Source organism: Parambassis ranga, chromosome 21, assembly GCF_900634625.1.
Source record: "Parambassis ranga chromosome 21, fParRan2.1, whole genome shotgun sequence".
Classification (NCBI taxonomy): Eukaryota; Metazoa; Chordata; class Actinopteri; family Ambassidae; genus Parambassis; species Parambassis ranga.
The window spans coordinates 5,632,463-5,651,952 of NC_041041.1; the positions used below are offsets into that span (position 1 = coordinate 5,632,463).

General features: G+C 41.2%; 3 protein-coding genes across 3 annotated transcripts; 1 reads left to right on the top strand and 2 right to left on the bottom strand.

Moving 5' to 3' along the window:
- Positions 1 to 2,004: 2,004 nt before the first annotated feature.
- On the bottom strand, positions 2,005 to 9,418 carry LOC114426233 (MAGUK p55 subfamily member 4-like). Its single transcript, XM_028393496.1, has 19 exons — positions 9,397 to 9,418; positions 8,844 to 8,965; positions 8,693 to 8,770; positions 8,475 to 8,558; positions 8,268 to 8,399; positions 5,793 to 5,874; positions 5,621 to 5,706; positions 5,363 to 5,434; positions 5,072 to 5,268; positions 4,853 to 4,911; positions 4,524 to 4,541; positions 4,238 to 4,279; positions 3,880 to 3,954; positions 3,495 to 3,662; positions 3,220 to 3,300; positions 2,898 to 2,991; positions 2,692 to 2,800; positions 2,446 to 2,580; positions 2,005 to 2,366 (listed from the first exon to the last, which is right to left on the bottom strand). The coding sequence occupies exons 1-19, from the start codon at positions 9,416 to 9,418 to the stop codon at positions 2,184 to 2,186; spliced, it is 1,839 nt and encodes a 612-aa protein (XP_028249297.1). The 3' UTR covers positions 2,005 to 2,183.
- A 2,853-nt stretch (positions 9,419 to 12,271) lies between these two features.
- LOC114426839 (putative gustatory receptor clone PTE01) lies at positions 12,272 to 13,219 on the bottom strand. The gene has a single exon (XM_028394488.1). It carries the CDS (start codon positions 13,214 to 13,216, stop codon positions 12,272 to 12,274), a length of 945 nt encoding a protein of 314 aa, XP_028250289.1. The 5' UTR covers positions 13,217 to 13,219.
- A 4,270-nt stretch (positions 13,220 to 17,489) lies between these two features.
- On the top strand, positions 17,490 to 18,401 carry LOC114426618 (olfactory receptor 52K1-like). Its single transcript, XM_028394136.1, has one exon. It carries the CDS (start codon positions 17,490 to 17,492, stop codon positions 18,399 to 18,401), a length of 912 nt encoding a protein of 303 aa, XP_028249937.1.
- The last annotated feature ends 1,089 nt before the right edge of the window (positions 18,402 to 19,490 follow it).

Genomic DNA, 19,490 nt, shown 5'->3' on the forward strand with positions numbered 1-19,490 from the left:
TGGAGGTCCTGGGCTGGTGTGGTTACTCGTGGTCTGCGGTTGTGAGGCCGGTTGGATGTACTGCCATATTCTTTGAAACGCCTTTGGAGACGGCTTATGGTGGAGAAATGAACATTCAATGCACGAGCAACAGATCTGGTTGACATTCCTGCTGTCAGCATGCCAATTGCACGCTCCCTCAATGCTTGTGGCATCTGTGGCATTTTGCTGTGAGACAAAACTGCACATTTCAGGGTGGCCTTTTATTGTGGGCAGTTTGAGGTACACCTGTGCACTAATCATGATGTCAGATCAGCATCTTGATGTGGCACACCTGTGAGGTGGGATGGATTATCTCAGCACAGCAGAAGTGCTCACTATCACACATTTAGACAGATTTGTGAACAATGTTTGAGAGGAATGGTAATATTGTGTATCTGGAATGAAGTTTAGATCTTCAAGTCCATCTCATGAAACATGGGAGCAAAAACAAAAGTGTTGCGTTTATATTTTTGTTGAGTGTAGTTTGAGTTTATTTTATGTATTTTAATGTTAAGCACTTTGGTGGGCGATGCCCTTATAAATGTGCTATATAAATAAATCTGACATTGACATTATATGTTACTCAATAAATTGGATTCTTCTAAATTCAAATAATAAATAAATAAATAATAATAATAATAAATAATGTATTTAGAAGGATTATTTTTGCAGTGCTGCACTTCAAACTTTGTTTTCATATTTCTGCATTTGTATTATCATGTTATACTTTAAGAAGCAGACTGACTCTGAAAGCAAAATAAAAATATGTTTGGTCATTTATAAGGAAAATTTGAAGGCTATTAAGATTCAAGTTTGACATTTTTTGCTGTTGCCATCTTGGTTTTTAAAGTCAGGAGGGTGGCGCTAGAGACGGGCAGAGGGACAAGCTGTGGGTACAGTCACAAGGCAGCCATATGGATGTTTAAAACAACCCTGGCATGTCCTTATAGGCTTCAATGAGCAGTCTCCCCCTGCTGGCCATCAGAAAGAACGCAGGAGTGAATTAAGAGCTGTCTATAAAGCATGCAAGCATCAAAGCATGTATAATGTTGCACAACTTTAGATCCAGTTCACTAAGGCCAATTCCTAGTATATACCTACCTTAGTGCAGGGAATTGTGAGTAAAAAATAAGACAGAGGTCTGGCTCTCACCGTCACACAGTCATCACAGCCGTTCAGAGGGCTGAAGGCCTCGATCTGTTCCAGCAGCTTGACACTGATTTCAGCACAAGACACATCAAAGAGCCTGGAGAAACACACAGTAACTCGGTCTGTACGTTCACATGGACGAAATGAACCAGACGACTGAGACATACTCACCACAGACAAAGTCTTGTGCTGATCGTGTGCTGGTCTTGTGAAAGTCACTTTTTACACAGTTAATTCATCAGTATTGTTTCTGGTAAAACTGAAGATTGGTACATAGTAGACACAATGACACAAAACACCTTTTGAGACACAGAGGTGAATAAAACACTTTGTGACACAAACTAATGATTTCATGCTCAGCAGCACACAGGCCGTCACATGATTCTCGTCTCAAAGATGTCAGCTTCTAATAAGGACAAAACAAAAACAGTTAAAAAAATCAGACTTTTCTAAACATGTTTCACCGCTTACTGATCCTTATACTGTCATGATGGTGATGCACTTATTCACATCACCAGTAGAGGGGGCACTGCTGTGTAAATGCCAGTTATTTATGTACTTGCAAATTCAGCCTATAAATGTGTTATTTTAGGCTGCAGATGATCAATTCATAAAATGTATTTTAGCTGAATAAAACACACACATTAAAAAAAAAGCAAAACTTAGGATTTATTTTTTGAAAAGGATTATTCTTGTAAGCACAGCTTTAAACAGTCAACATGAGGTAACTATAGTCTTACATATTTAAGCTCTTCTAGCCTGAAGCTAATTTGCTACATTACCGTGCTGCCAACACTGACAGAGGCTTTCACAGGCCTCAATACTTTCCTTTGTTATTCATCAGTGTGTTTCTGACTCAGCTAAAATCATCATGTCATAACCTTCATGTTCTTATTCCTGCTTTTCTTTTCTACACCTGGATGTCTCTCCACATTCTCTTTCCTCTCTTTTGCTGCTGATCTCATCCCTTCTTTGTTTTGTCTCCTCCTCTTCCTCTTGCTCCTCCTGCTGCTTCACTCGGGTCGGCCCCAGCTGACGGGGATCCACTGCGGTTCGTCCTGCGCCTGCTGGATGATGGAGCAGAGCTGCATGCAGGCGTCCTGCAGGTCGTCGTTCACCAGCACGCTGTCAAAGAACTGTTTGTACTTCGCCTCCATCAGCTGCGACGCCTCTTCAAGCTCCACAAAGTCGTCCTCCTGCATGCACAGAAAGGGAAAACGGTGATTCACTCTCCTCTAGACAATGAATTAGGAAGTCTGTACGTTCTTTTCCTACAGTGAAAGGTCTGTTGATGGTGTAGCTGGTGATGATTCGGGCGTCTTTCCGTGTTTGTCTCAGTCTTTCTGCACTGGGTGGTTTGATGAAAATCACGTAGGGTTTCAGTTTCCTCGTCCGCAACAGCTGGATGCTCTAAAACAAACAAACAAACAAGAAACAGCAATAAACCATAAAAACAAAATTTAGCAGGAAAAAAACATGAACATGTAATTTGATTATTATTCTCTTCTTTATGTAACTCACGTGTGGTTCTACGTCGACGATGCACATCCTTCCATGTTTCAGCACCTCATCGATGGCATCAATGCTGGTCCCGTACAGGTGTCCCTTACACTCCCCATACTCCACAAACCTGAACACACACACAAACAAATTCAACAAAATATTAATATACATTGAAATAAAAATCAGCACACCACAAACATGTGAGACAGAACAGAGAAGCCCACCTGTGGTTACACACCATGTACTCAAACAGCTCTTTGGTGACAAAGTGGTACTCCTTGCCCGTCTGCTCCCCGGGTCTGAGTGGACGTGTGGTGTCTGCAGGAACAGAGATGGACATGATACTGTGAGCACAATGCAGATACATGAGGTAACTCCGCTAAAAAGGGGGAATGGGAAAGACACATTAAAACATGAATCTGGGATAAAAACACATAAACACTCATAAATGAAGCAACATGAAGGAAAATGGACTTTTGTGTCTTTAGATGTGACTCTGCAGCTGATTGTGGAGCATTTTAAAGAAGTGTGGTAATAGACACATACAAGGTACGGGTCCCTGGAAAGTCGACGGGTTGAGTTTGATGAGTCTCTTCCTCAGTTTATTAACTCCGACTCCAGAGGCGCCTGTGCAGAAGAACATTGACCGATTAATGGCTTCACTTCACAACATGAATGTAGACAGTGATGAACGTACTGGAGAATAAACATGACAGACAACCGGATGAAAAATAAATCACTGAAAATGTGACGTGAATTATGTATAAAGATACAGTATATTTGAATTTTGAAGCATTTCATTTAACTCATTCATCACTCACCAATGAGGATGATGAGCCTGTGGTTCTCCTGCAGGGGGCGCTGGTACAAAGCTACCTCCTCATAGGGGGTGGACATAGCGTTGCTGCTGGGTGAGCAGGAGGTGCAGGACTGTCGTCTCTTCCTGAAAGACGTCCTCCTCCAAAGACGGAAGCTCCGCCGGAAACCAGCTGATGAAGAAAACGCTCCTCAGCTACTCATTTATTGAATATGTCTTGGTGTCTTGTTGGTTCTAATTCTGTAATTACTCTCACTGCCAGCAGGCGGAGACAAAGGCTCTAAGAATTCTTTTGTAAGAAGCAAATTGTTTCCATTCTGTTTATTCTTTTATCGCAGAGCAGTCACTTGCTGTGTGTGTTCATCATGTGATCATTGAATGTGTCTTACCCAGATAGATTCCATCAGTGATGTCAGAGTCAGCCTCCTCTGAAGGAAACAAAAAGTTAAACTCTTTATTCTCTTCTAAAGAATCAATGCTAATCTTCATTAAGCACACAAGTTAACACAAATCAAACAGAGAAAACGATGAATTCACTGCAAGATCAATAAACAACACAAAGAAGAAAACATGAAAATCAGAAGAAGGATTCATTAGTGTTAATCAGACATTACACAAGTCTTGACAGACTTACCTACCAAAGTTTATTTCTTCCAGATCTGTTGATAAGGAGTAAAACAAACTGAACGTCAGTCCACACAGACTGTATCAATAAATATATTGATGAGTGTGTCTGACATGTTTTACCCATTATGATGCGTTTGTCCTCTGCATGTGTAGGATTATCCTCTGGAGACATAGATACAGACTGATGTCACTCAAAGCTTATTCATACACAAACTAGTGATAACATGATGACTTAACACTCCTCGTGTATAACACTATGTTTGTGCCACATTTCTAAACTGCAGTTCACACATAACGTTACTATAGGAATAACTAGGAATGTATCTATTAATTTACCTGCCTAATGGACTATTTAATCACATTTACATACAAACAAACTGTTAAAGCAGCAATATTATGAACCCACCATCATCAGACAGGCTCACTGAGGACCGCAGCATTAACATTTACACACGGGGGAAATAGAGAGAGAGAGAAAACTCTCAGACACGCTGACTTAAAATGACATGGTCACATGTTGTAAATCAAAGAACTAACAGCTACCGGTACTCAGCATATTTCAGTATATTAAATGTAGAAATGATCAGTATTTTCTTGTTATAACTGTTCATGCCGAAGCTGTTGATTCATGTGCTGAGTTTACCCATCCAGTTCAAACCATAAACTGCTTAAGAACTAGCAGCTGAGTATATTACTAATGCACATGTAGTATCAGTGATAATAATGAGTCCTTACAGGGTTGGATGCAGGTGTGAACCTGTAATGGCTGACACCACCAGTGCTCCCTCTGTTTACTGCAGACACAGACAGAGAGACGTGAAAAACACGACAGCTGCAAACAGGAGAAGAGGTCAGATCCTTCAAGTACAATAAGGTAAAAGCTTCCTGTGCTGGTCCTCTGAGTTCTGCAGCTCGTTCTGTGTGTGTGTGTGTGTGTGTGTGTGTGTGCGTCACCTTTTCAGCATGCTGGCAGAGGGAATCAGACCAGCGCAGGCCGTGGCAGACAGCAGCTTCCTGGCCTGCCACCACTGTCCATCTGTCTGGTCGACCACCTCCAGCAGATCTCCTCTGCTGAATGACATTCCTGCATCCGGACAGGGGATGGAGGAGTCCTGCAGGGGGCAGTAGTCCACCATGGCCCTCATGTACACCTGAATTACAAAATATAGTTATATTTATAGTCAGTGTAAAAGACGTATGTGTTTATTGCTCTTCTGTGTGAAGTATGATGTGAGTGTTTCTCACCGGTTTCTGGCAGGTGCTGATCTGAGCTGGATTTGGAATAACTTTAAACAAGATGGTGCCCTGGGAATTAATCTGACAGGGAGATTAAAAAGAAGCAAATACTTAGTAAATTACTATTTTTTTCAATCTTTTCTACTTCTTAGTTTTTTTTATATTATGTACAAATAGTTTTCCAAAAGAAACTACATTATAATATCATCTATTTTAAAAGTTCGAAAAACAACATGTCTGTCAACAGCTGTTTTTCACATGACATACCAGGATGTGGATGACCTGTTCTGGCTCCAGTCCTGCCACTGGATTTCCATTCACCTCTATCAGTAGATCACCAGGATGAAGGAGACCTAACACACACACACACTGTTAAGCCGTGTCTAGTCCTGCTGACACACACACACACACACACTTTATTTACGGAGATCTATCTCACCACTGCGGTCAGCCAGTCCTCCATGAATCACCCGGGCGATGTAAATGCATCCTGTCTCCTCGTCTCTCTTTATTGTTGCACCCTGACAAACAGACAGTGACTTCAAATTTAACAACATTGACTAGACACAGTATCAATGACTGATTGAGAGTGGAAGCAGATGATGTTAATACATGTTGTGGTTTTATGAAATATTTACACGATTTATGATTTATTGTTGCTGTTGCTGACATGATATTCATAGCCAGACTAAACAAACCAGGGTTGGACTTTCTGACAGTGCCAAAGTTCTTAGACAGGAAGTTTACATATTGTGTGTCCATGCTGTAAATGAGATGAGGAGAGATGGAGTTCCACTAGGCTCGATGGTTGATCCTCTTTTGTTTCATTTCTTCTCTTCTTTATTCTCTCCAGCTTACATTCCTACTGATTCTTTAGAGAGATTGTGTCTTGTCAATGTGAATGTGGTTTGAGACTGAATGAAATACAGCTGATATAAAAATGTCAAAATGAACTTAGAGGATGGTGGGATGAAAAATGGGAAATACAGATGAACGAAGCGTCATTTTTTGTACCTTGTAACGTCTGTCTTTGCCCCTTTGAGGGATTACTCCAATAATCAGAAAACCGGTCTCTGGGAAGTGTTTGTTGTCCAAGAACTGATAAAGTCATGGTTGGGATCGATGCACTTCTTGGTCATAAGCTTTTAAAGACCTGGAGGTATTTCCATCAGGGTCTATAGTCTATTACTAATACCACAGCAGGCAAAATAGAAGAGTCTGCTTCCACTTTGGCTACTTATTTTTCTTCTTCTTTGTTTTCAAGCAGCCGGTGCTGTTATAGTTTTGTTGGTCCTCCAGAGAAGCTTTGTTGAACCTCACTTGTCCATTACTGCCACTAACACCTGCCCTCTGATCGGAGGCTCCATTCAATTGCTTTGGACTCTGAGACATTGCAAAGCCATCTGCACAAGACCCAGAGGATGTAGTTGAGGAAGACGAGGAGCAAGAGGAAGAGGAAGGTGAGAGCTGTCGAGGGTACGGTGTGGGAGGTTTGCGGACTACCTTTGGAGGTAGAGAGGAGACTCTTGGAGGAGGTACAGGATGATGCTTTGGCCTGCACGGCGGTGATAACTCCTGATGTTTATTAGCCACAATGATCCCCTGGAGCTTGTCGACCACCTCAGCAAGCAGGTTTAGCGCCTGCGCATTCTCTTCCATGTTGTCTGTGATCATCTCGGTTGCTGCCACCATTTTCTGGCCAAGGTGGCGTACGTCCTCACTGCTGTGCTGAAAAGTGCTGGCCACTGTATGAACGGTGGACCTGAGCTCCTCCACGCTGCACTGTTTGGACAGCTTAGGAGGCTGAGGAGGCCGATGGTGTTTGGGCTGCTGCTGCACATTTCTCGCCTGTTTTGGTTGCTTGTTGCATCCATTGTGACGCAGAGTAGCAGAGTGCACAGAAGGAAGCTCTTTGTCTTGAGGCCCTTTTTGATACCGGTGTTGCCTATTAGGGGTAGGAAGAGTGCTCACCCCTTGCTGTCGTGTTGAACGCTGAGTTGCAGGACTACATGGTGCAGTGTGGACTCTGAGACCAGGACTAGAGGGGGTTCTTCCCGGTGTGGGAATGTTCCTTGATTGTGCCCCCATAACACCCTTTTTGTACAAGATGGGAGAGTTGGGAAGGCTGAGACTGTATGCTGGGACTGGTGCAGGAGGGTAAGCGTAGTCCTCACTGCTTCCTCCAGTAGACCCACCATCATCCCTGGATTGACCTGAAAATGATCGACCACACAGGGGGACCAAAGAAGTGAAAAAAAAACAGTGCAGCAACACTCACAGTAAGAAAATTCCAAATAAAGTCAAATGATGGGAAGAACAACGAAGAAACATGATGGATGAACTGATGCAACTTCTTCTGAAAGATGAGCCAAAACAAAAATGAATGGATGTAATCAGGGATGACTGGGGATCGCATGGATTGACGTTTATCCCTCCTCTTACCAGTCCAGGTGGCAGGACTAAAGACTGAGGGAGCTGATTGGTTGCGCACTTTCTTCCAATGTCCTTCAGTTTGCGGACACAAACAGCAACTTCCTGTGGACTGATAGCGGGGGAGAAAGGGGCGGGGCTGGCCTCCTTTGGGAAATGGCAAAAGCCTGGCTTTGCTTTCAGAGGCTCTGAGCTCCTCGCCTGACCACGCCCTCCTCGCCGGGACGAGGTGTTTCAACGTGAGGCGACGCAGGTTGCTCCACCGGCTACGAATCACTTCTACCCCATCTCCCAAACTGCCTCTGCGCTCTTCTACACTCTTGGTGAATGAAAGATGAGAGGTTTCAAACTGCAGCAGGATTTTTTGTTTTTGTAAATCTTTTGCAACATCGCACAAAAAACACATTATTAAAAAGAAATTAAGAAATCTTGTTTCACATAACACAGCAAAAACAGAAAGACCATAAATAAAAACATCCCTCACCAGCGGTTGGTTGTTCTTCACAAGACAAACAATCCTCATGGCCTCCTCATCCTCGGGTAAATCATCAGGCAGCGGCGGTAAGACTGGTTCATAGTCTGACTGTGCAACACGGTCATGTGATGACAGCAGAGCCTGATGGCAACAGACACAGAAGTCAACATCAGTGACTATATGAGTGCCTAAAATAAATATTATGAGTACACAGACCTGGATGTGCGGTGAGCCGAGGAGGCTGTGAAGCTCTCTAGCTTCAGCCGAAGGACAGTGAGACTTCTGTATTATAGTCAAGACCTGATGAGCAGTAAGAGGAATACACAGTTAAATGGTAAGAAACCAATTTAAATCAGCTCAACTTCAACTAGTTAAAGCTTTGAATTCTTCTTGCGTTGCTGGTTGCGTGTCTGTGTGTCTGTGTGTAGATACACCTCATGTGAGAGTCCTAATGCGTAAGGCAGAAAGGGGCTTGGTGTCAGCCTCTGGAACTGCAACAGGCACTCATACATCTGGGAAAAGGAAATGACATCATCAGTCTGCATACAGACATGCAGACAACTGCAGGATTGTTGGATCGGGTACCTTCAGCAGGGCGTGCAGCCACGGCGCGCTCAGCAGTTCCTGCAACAGCTCGGCGCCATTGATGTTTTTACTGACGGCATGACCGACATCCTCAACCACACCGGACAGCACCTCACTGACACCTGAACACAGGAAACAATTTCTGGTCTTACATTACTAAAATGCCTGCGGCTGCATTGTGTTTTCTTTCATCTATATAAATAAAACACTAACTAATTCTGAGAGAAATGCGCTGAAACTTTGCTGTGGAGACACTTAACAACCGATCCTAACAGGCAAGAACACTGCATTGACTGCAGTCTGTAGTATCACAGCAGATGTTTGAATTTGGAAGATTCTTGCGAGCAGAAGGTGAAAAACGGACAGACGGGATTAACATTACAGAGAAGGCCTGACCCCACAGAGGGAGAATTAGGTTTTAGACCAGATTAAATTCAAATTAAGCCCTCTGTCAGGATTGAGATTGAAAACGACAATGAACAATGAATGCTGCCAATGGAGGTCAGATGTTCCAGGGGAAGCTGATACAGCTGTGTGTGTGTGTGTTTCTCACCATCCTCCATGTCTTGTTTCATGGTGATTGTTCAGACTCACAGAGGAGGAGGGAAAGGCTTGTTTCACTGAAAAGACATTAAACAAAAACTTAATGAACAAGTGCAAACACAAATTTCTTTAAAAAAATAATAAAAAATACACAAATTATGCTGCATAATGTGTGTACTGTATTGAGTGTATATTGAATTGATATTGTATCCACCAAAAAGTGAGTCTTATCTTAGAAATTGTTGATCAAACCCTGAACAGGTATATTTATCTATTGATTGGCGTGTTTTAAACACAGCTTGTGTTATTTTTAGTCCCTTCCTCGTACAGCATCAGGTTACTAAATGTGAGCCAATTTAAGGTTACGCCTCCTCTTTAGCTCCTTATGTGGGCTCAGCTTCCGTTTAAACATACACTGTCCAGGAAGAGCTTCAAAAGTAAACCTGAGAGTCATGAAGTCAGATGATCACGTCACACAGTCACATGTAGCAACTTCCGGAAAGTAAGCTATCTAAAGCGCAGGGCTGTTTTTGTAACCTGAGGTTAACCCTAACAGGAATGTTTTAAGTTGGATAAACAGAAATGTCAGAGGACTTCATAAATATAGTGCTGCCTGAAATATCAGTGTGTATCAACAACGTATTATTAATCTAATCTGATCAAAACCACATTTTCCCAAACGTATCTATGTATTTTTGTAAAATAACGAAAGAGTGGCACCAAACAAACGTAAACAGTGAGTAAAACTAAAGCTAATCCTGTCCAACGTGTGTGTTTACTGAGTGAAAGTCTGCAGCTTTGCCCTGTGATAACTCCACAACCCTCCTCCTGTAGCCATTTCTTTATAAACATGTGTGAGCTGCATGTTATTCATGTTTTCCTATATTTTCTAACCTGTCCTCTCTTGTGCCCCTGGCACAACACACACCTTAATGAGACAGTGTCATCATATACATTTATTATTTTATGTGCTGAACGTATATTATTTATAAGGTTTAACAACAAGGCTTGTAGTTTCTGTAGTCATTAAGATCTCAAGTAAACAAACATTAATGAATGAACAATAAAAGCACTGTTAGCATGTTGGAGGGTAGCACAAAGGCCCATAGAGAAACCAGGAGGTTGTTTTCATATCAGTTATGTTTTCAGGTGGACAGACACACACACACACACACAGATCTACTTAAATACTGTCAACCCTTTAAGTGTGGAATAAAACATGGGCTTACCTCCTCTTCCTGCGGCCCGGTTGGGTTTCACTGTGTGATCTCTGAGCTGAAGTGAATCAACAGTGTGAGTGTGTCACAGTGGTGACTGACATGATTGTGAGTTTACTACCAAACCAAACCTGACACTAATCCTCTCTAACCCGACTTAATCCACCAACCACCTCGCTCTCTGTCTCTCTCTCTCTCATTCTCCTGTCCTCACTTATTCTCTATTTCTTTTGCATTTAATAAAATCTTTTCTTACCGTGGTCCTCCCTCCTGTCACTCACTCCATCTGCTGCAGTCTGCACTCACCTCTCCTTACCTTCTTCGTTGTATGGTTCCTCATTCTCTCGCTCACTTTAAGTACTCCAACAGATCACAAAGCTTCTTAACTCTTTGCTGCTTTTAGCCACACACACGCTGCACAAACACACACATTTGTTTTTTCTATGGTCGTGAGAACCATTGAGGACATAAAGCACTATCCAGCACTTTATCCTCATTCTAACACAAACCCTAAAGCTACATCTGGTCTCTCAAACATCTGCTTACCCCACAATGCCCCCCCATTTCTTTACATTCATCCCCATAAAGACAAATAAACACAAACACACAGCAGGTCAGACATGTTTAGCAGCAGCAGGAAACACAGTGCTAAGATGGCAACACAGTATAATAGTGACAAATTAAATCCCACTGCAACATCTGGGTCTTCAAGAGGCCAGCCATTACCAGCTGTGTGTATGCAGCATGTGTGTGTGTGTGTGTGTGTGTTTGTGTTTGGGGAAATCGCAGGGTAATGGTCACTGGGTCAGCTCCTCACAGATTAACACTGATCCTTTAGAAAGAGAGACAAAACCAGGGAGAGAGAGAGAGAGGTCACATAACAGAAAACTGTATAAGAAAACATGGCCGCCTACAGAGACATCACGAGCTGCATAATGTGTAAATGAATGCTTGCAGTCCTTCCATGTTTCCTGTACCCAAATCTGATAATTGATCTTCCAGATTTGTAGCTAGTTTGAACTGACATTCGGGAGGCAGTGCAGAGGAATTAGGCATAAGTAGGAGGAAAAGGCCACTGTAGCTGTGCTGGACTGGACAGAGACATCTGGTGGACTCCTTGTCTGCAGCTGCTAGCTTCTGATGGGTGAGCTTTGGGTCACACATGGACAGGACAGTGCAAACTCTATGACCCCCAAAAGAAACACTAAAAGCCGGCAGGCTGAAACAGACACAGCATAGAGTAGATACTGCAGCTTCTAGAGCATAACACTATTTACCAATACAAGCAAAAAATGTTCCTTATCTTATGTAGACATAAGACAAAGCACAAGTGTTAGGAAACACCTGTCTTACAAGGACGATAAAGTTTCTTTTATTTGTAAGGAAAAAACTTCGATGTGACCTCTATTTTAAAACAATAACCAGAGGTCATAGAGTTAATTTCTAAGTTTAATGATAAATGTCAAATATTTGATTTGTTGCTGATTTATCAATTCAGCCAAAAGAAATCACTGTTTTCAGCACGGTGTTTTGATGCGAGGTCACATGCAGGTTTTTTTTCTAGAATAAAACACATTTAATTTAGGAAGTTGCACGATGTGTTATACTTATCATGGATATTTTAATTGTAATAAACTCTCCATATCTTCAAACATAGATATATAAAAATTAAAAATCAAACAGTTTTTTCCTGCCCAGGTAAACTAAAACCAGAATCCTTTTGCGAATCGTACTGAACTTGAACCCATACAGTAAAGGATTCATAAGTGGAGGAATAAAGAGTACAGATATTGCAACAAAGTTATGAAAGCTTTCAGGAAGATCTTTAGAAGCAAATCGCATGTGCATCAAATCTGACAACACGATGACAAAAAAGGTGATTAAAGAGATTAAATGTGGCAGACATGTCTGCATGAACTTTACCTTGTCCTCTTTGGACTGCACGCATGATTTAACTATGTACATATACGTCCAAACAATAAAGAACCAATGAAAAATATAGATAGACAATGTAGTATATGCAAATGCATTGTTTATAAAAGTGTCCATGCCGGGGCAGGCCAGTTTAACAATGGCCCAGTTGACACAGAACAGTCTCTCAATGTTAGTACCACAGAAGGTCAGTCTGGTCGTCAGCAGGATGTTAATGGAGAAAATGCAGAAAGGCATTAACCAAGAGAAGAAGACCAGCTTTGAGAGTCTGTTCTTCGTCATGATGGAGTGGTACTGCAGAGGCCGACAAATGGCCAGGTACCGGTCATACGCCATGACAGTAAGAATAGAAGTGTCGCTGCAAACAAAGGAGTACATGACGAACGCCTGACACAGACATCCAGTGTACGAGATGACCTGAGAGGACGACAGGAGGTCAGACAGGAACTTTGGATAGAAACCTGCTGTCCCATAGAGTCCATTGATACAACAAGCACATATTAAAACATACATAGGCTCATGTAGGCTTTCATTTAGGATAATGGTCAGAATGACTGAGACATTGGCAAACACAATGACGCAGTAGCACATTAAAGTGACACAGAAGACAGCAGCTCTGTGATTGAGAGTGTCATTGAATGCAGACAAAGTGAAAACTCTCACTGCAGAAACATTATCCATGTTGCATGAGAGAAAACCTCCTCCTATGATGCCACGAGTTAATACCATACCATCTCAACAGCAGAAGATGTGCTGCAGCTACATGGCTGAAACTCTCTTGTTGTCTTCAGCACTGTGTGTGTCTTATATCCCGGCTGACTAAAAAAAGACGAGCACTGGGAATGTTTGTTTTGGAGACGTATGCAAAGACAAATCTGAGATCTTGCACAGCATTATATCATAGCTGTGGTCACACAGATTTCCCGTGTAATGCGGGATTATTACAGACCTTTTGAAACATACTGACATTTCAGCTTGACCTCCCAATAAAGTGCTTTAGATAATCTGGATAAACAACTCATGTTTCTGTGATTATGTATATACATATATGTATATGTGTATCTGGACACTGGCCTTCAGATCTGCAGCACTTTCCCCTTTCCGCTTTCACACCTGCTATTAAAAAGCATTATTGCGACTCCATCAACCATTAGATGAAATCTCACCATGTGAATTAAAAAGCCAGGAGTGCAGGATTTGACATGAAACGCTGAGATGCCTAGAGCTGCTCAGGCAACGTAATATGACTGACAGTTGTCACTGATGTTTAAATCTTCTGCTACCTGTGGCTAATGAGTTTCCTTTTCAGTTAGCAGAAAGAGGTCAGTTGTGCTTTATATGTGCTTACAAGTACCGTCATCTATGAGAGGTTTGATTACCATAAATAAGATAAGATAAGATAAGATAAGATAAGATAAGATAAAACTTTATTAACCCCGAAGGAAATTCTTGTGCCAGAGGTATCAAGTTACATTAAAGTGTCACTATAATCCAAAATAAGAGTACAGTACGCAGTATGAGCACAATATATGATACATGGATACAAATATGGAGATGTAAGGTGCTAAGTAAACATAAATATAGACAAGTGGAGGGAATGACAGGGTGTACCCTGCCTTTCACCCGTACTTCACCCCCCCCCCCCCATGACCCAGGACAAAGCGGCTTAATGGATGATGGATGGGGTCCTTAGTCTTCACGCAGTGAGCAGATCTGTGGTGTTCACCTTGTTGTGCTGCTATACAAGAACTCCAACTCAAGGCTTTAGAAAGGACCTTTTGTGGATCTACATTGATGCAAGCATCATCACAGCTTCTAACTGGTTAAAAAGAAGACATCCTTGCATGTATCGGGTCAGATGTACCATCATTAATTTACATGAAATGGTCACGTAATAAAATCATTCATGTACACAAAATGTCTGAGTTAGGAGGTAGTATGGACCATAGTATGGACTGCTGCAGGAGTCGTGGGTTCACATTCACTGTATGGCACTGTTTCTGTAGTTTTGGTGAAAGTCCTAATGAGGGTTCTGACCATGACTTGGATCTAATTTTACACTAGGGTTGGCCTTAAAACTGGGTTAATGTTAAAAAACAGGGCAATGTTGTAGGTTGTTGTGCCGGTGGTCATAAAAAATGACTCATGTCAGACTGCACAAAACATTATATTACAGGTATTTTTTTAGGTAATTAAAATATATTAAAATATATGTGCATGTCATAATGAAACAATGAACAATTTGTGTCATTGTGTACAAAACAGTTCTAAATGTTGCGACTACTGTGAACTGTTGTGGGATGAGACACGGTTGGATGTACAGTTCCATTGCAAGCTGTAAATCTAAAGATAGCGAATTAAATATATGTAAATACTGGCACTCATTCTCCTAATGTGGGCTAACAACAGTCCTATCTTCATTTGTGGGTTAAAGGTCAACATAAAACCATAAAAACTTTGCTATTATTGCTGATATTTGTATTGCTGTCAAAGGCTGTGGGGTAATAATAATAATAATATTATGTTTGTGAGTGCTGAGCTTCACTTTAATTGCTCTCCAAGCAATTAAAAAGAGGAGATAATGACCTGTTGACCACCTTTGTTTTTGTGACAGTTACATCATTTAGCTAGTTGTTACACCAGCAATTCTCTGGTGTCAAAAGCCAAAGGTCTTCCAGACGTGTTTCATAACAATCAGGATCAGTTTGACTTCCATTAGATCACAGGTCCCACAAGTCCAGCTCACTGTGGCCACTGGGTCATAATTAGCCATTTGCAACAGCAGAACTCACACCGCTCCCCTGAGGCCTGGACTGTTGTTTACACAGACCTCCCATGTGTGTCAGTACAGGGCACTGATGACACTCATTACAGAATCCTTACATCAGCTTTGAGCTGTCACTACAATATTACAGATCTCAATTTTGCTCAAGGGGATGTGTTGTGGTCCTCTACCATCATCATGTCAGTTGTAAACAGTTTTTCCCTTTGAGACACACACTCCACTTTATGTTATTCTCGAAACTCCTTTAAACTTTGTCATATCCTAAATGCATTGAACCTCTATAAGCTATAAAAACCCTGATCCCAGGTCATCACTGTAGAAAGAATGGAAAAGAAAAGTACAAAAAGGTGTCTATTCATTTTAAACATCTCCTGATTTTTGACTGGTTAGATTTGATTAGATGGAACTTTATTGTCCCTGAGAGGAATAGTGGGCATAGTGCTACAGCTTTGCTCATTCACACAGTTCATTCCACAACTTAAAATCTACATACAGTTCACTGCTCATCTGATCATGACCAACCTACTTTCAATTATAATTTGTGTTATTTCAATTTATCTCTGACTACCAAGATGAGTACTTAGACCCAAACAAGAATTAATATCCATGAGTTTGGCTCCAGACTACCTGCCCCTGCCTGATGTTGACCTGAATTCTCAGTCATACGATTGTTTTGAGTCCCGCCAAAATTTAGCTTGTGCATCCTTCGTGGAGGGTACGGGGCTCATGAGAAGTGATTAACGTCGCAAGAATAGCAATCGGGTGATCCGTTAAATTTCTGACATCACGACATGAGGTTCTTATCTCAAGAGTTCTTGTGTAGGGGCAAAGGGGGGAGGTGGGGCAAACACTTCCTGAAGGCCTGATGAATGAAGCTGTCCCTCAGTCTGCTGGCCCTGGCCTGGAGGTTTCGTAGTCTCTTTATTTCACTGAAGAAGCAGTGCAAGGGGTGGGTGGTGTCTCCTGCAATGTGGAGGGCCTTACAGCTGAGGCCGTAGTTGTAGAGGTCTTGTATGGAGGGGAGAGAGATGCCTATAATCTTCTCAGCTGCCCTCATTGTGCGGTGTGCTGACTGTGTGCTCTCCTGAAGTCCACAATGATCTCCGTCATCTTCTCCACATTCAGGGAAAGGTTGTGGTCTCTGCACCACGTGGCCAGAAGGTGCACCTCATTTCTGTAGTTCCCCTGGAAATGAGACCCACCACGGTAGTGTTGTCTGCAAGTTGGTTGATGTGTGTTGGTGTTGTCTCCACATGTTTGTGTGAACCATCCTGTCGGCTGCCGGAAATGGCAAACTGAGATTGTTGGTGGTTGGCCAACAAACTCAAGGGTTGCCATTTCTGATGGGCCAGGATCCTGCCATTGTATGACCTGAGGTCACATTTTTATGGCTGACTGTTCTGATGGCTGACATCAAAAGCAAGATTTTAAGATAAATCATACTTAATGAGACTATTTTTCTAATTTCCTGTCAGTCAGAAGTTTAATGACTAAAAAGCATGTTACCTGCAGTTTAAGGAAATTCTCACTGTTGTAGGAGGCAGTGAAGGACTGATTATTAAAGTTTTGGGCTTCTCTGGTAATTTTACAGGAAATTACATTTAATTTATTGGAACATTTAAATGGTTACACGTTTTTTCATAACTACCGTATTTTCGCGGCCATAAGGCGCACCGCATTATAAGACGCAGTCTCAATTACAGGGTCTATTTCTGTATTTGACACATACATAAGGCGCATGCTACGCTAAAACATACCAGTACGTAAATAAAAAGGTAATGGGAGCAAAACAGTGAGTTAAGTCCAACTTTATTGTTATGAAGGAATGATTTTGTAAATAGTTTGATTACTCGCTGCATATAGCGCTGTAGCACGCAGTAATTATATAGTACCATTCAGGAACTGCGTTAGACCCTACAGTTTCTCTTGATGTCTCTAGTGTCATGTTCCTCACATGACGATGACTTCATAGCCTTCATCTTCATTCATATCTATATGAAATCCACTGAGGGAGGAGCAGACTAATAAAAACAATACACAGAGCTGAACACCTCAGTATAAAGCTGGGCATCTGTATTCAATGAACACAGGGCTCCTTCATCAGGCAGCAGTGAGGTATAACTTAAATATTTTTATTTTAATCTTTAAACATTGTCTTCATTAACTGTAATGGATAAGAAACTAAATGAAACATATATAACTCTTGGTGGATATGTGGAAGTGAGCAAGTACAGATATCTTTATTTCATGATCATGTTTACAGCATATGTTCTAACACTGTGCAGTAATTGTACTATTGTGTGTCTGATCGTGATTCACAAAAACCTCCATGAGCCGATGTATGTTTTTATTGCTGCTCTGTTAATCAACTCTGTTCTCTCCAGCACTCTGATTTACCCAAAGCTTCTTCTTGACTTTTTATCTGAAATACAGGTCATATCTTATTCAGCCTGTGTGTTTCAGTGGTTTGCATATTACTGTCTATCTGGCTCAGAGTTCATGCTGTTGTCAGCTATGGCCTATGACAGATATGTATCTATATGTAAACCTCTGCAATATCCAGTTATCATGAGAAAAACAAATGTTAATATTTTGTTGATTTTAGCTTGGTTTGTGCCTTTTTGTCATACTGTAGTCCCTCCTCTGATCACAATCAATAAAACAATCTGTAATTTCACTTTGAAGGGAATACTGTGTAACAGCACAATTCAGAAGCTTTACTGTGTTGCTTCAATTTTTTTAAATATATACGGGTTGATTATATTTGTCAATCTTGCTATTCTCCCTCTGCTATTCATATTGTTTACATACATTAAGATACTTGTTATAGTCTATAGACATAGGGAAGTCAGGAGAAAAGCTGCACAGACCTGTTTACCTCACTTGATTGTTTTAATCAACTTTTTTTGTTTAATTGCTGTTGATGTACTTCTTCTTCGACTGGAGACTGAATTTCCAACAATTGTGCGTTTCGTAATGACATTACAAATGATCTTGTATCATCCTCTGATTAATCCAATCATATATGGACTGAAAATGAAGAAAATCAATAAACATCTGCTGAGGTTGTTCAGTAAATAGGTCTAATGTATCAACACTGATACTCATTATACACTTATTGTTGCTTTTAACAGGATGATAACAGGATGTGAGAACAGCTTCACATGTGTGATTTTACATACTGAATATTGTTTTCAATTGATTATAGAAAAAGAGAGCTTTGATGTTTGTATTTGCCTAAATGTTAATCTTTCTACATTTTATCAGCTTTGTCTCAAAGAACATGTGTGTTTTCTGAATTTACAGTTTGTCTACGGTATAAAAGCAGGTTTTAAAGTTCTGGTAGAACATAAACAACTATATCTCTGTTTCAATTAAACTATTGTGATTCAGCATGTAAACACTGGAACTTTTGGTGACTTGTGTTTTTATGTTGTTATTTCATGGCAAACATTTACAGATGTTGTATCATAAAGTGGTCATAAAAGAGTCTATGACATTAACTATCCTAATTTAAATGTGATGACCTATTAAAAAACAGAAGAATTTTATTAATCTTGCACTCATAGTGTAAATCAGACAAAATTCAAATAACAGTCTCTGCTTCACCACTAAGCCATATTGCTGTGCATCTTTGATTCAAGAGCTTGAAGCGAGGCAACTGGACTATAAAATTTCTTAAAGACATTTTGCTGCTTCTCCATGCAGCTTGCTGTGCCCAAAGGATCAGGCTCAGTAGAGGCCAGGGGATACTAGTGAGTGTCATCTCCAGATCCACAAGGCCCGTCTAAAGTGCCCTCTGATTATTATGATTTGGCCGAAGCATTCAGTAAAGTTAAAACTCTTTTGCTGCCCCCTCACAGGCCCTATGACTCATAGGGCCCATAGACCTCCCCCCATGTGTGCCGCTGCCCACAAAGCAACTTTACAGCCTGTCATGACCTGAGACCTGAATCATAGTTCACAGGTATAATTAGGCCTTCCTCCTCCTTGATCAGTGATATCACTTCATCACTGGAGAAACAATGGAAAAGCAAGCAATGTACAAGAGTACAAATCAAAACAGTTAATATTTTAAACATCTCCTCCAGACAGGTTTGACTGATCATGACCAACCTACTTCTAATTATAATTTGTGTTATTTCAATTTATCTCTGACTACCAAGATGA

Coding starts and splice junctions, on each gene's coding strand:
- LOC114426233 (XM_028393496.1), bottom strand. CDS start 9,418: ATGAAACAAGACATGGAGGATG. Junction 8,966..9,396: donor GAAACAAGACATGGAGGATG/GTGAGAAACACA, acceptor TCCTGTGTTCAG/GTGTCAGTGAGGTGCTGTCC. Junction 2,992..3,219: donor TTTCCAGGGACCCGTACCTT/GTATGTGTCTAT, acceptor CTGTTCCTGCAG/ACACCACACGTCCACTCAGA.
- LOC114426839 (XM_028394488.1), bottom strand. CDS start 13,216: ATGGATAATGTTTCTGCAGTGAGAGTTTTCACTTTGTCTGCATTCAAT.
- LOC114426618 (XM_028394136.1), top strand. CDS start 17,490: ATGGATAAGAAACTAAATGAAACATATATAACTCTTGGTGGATATGTG.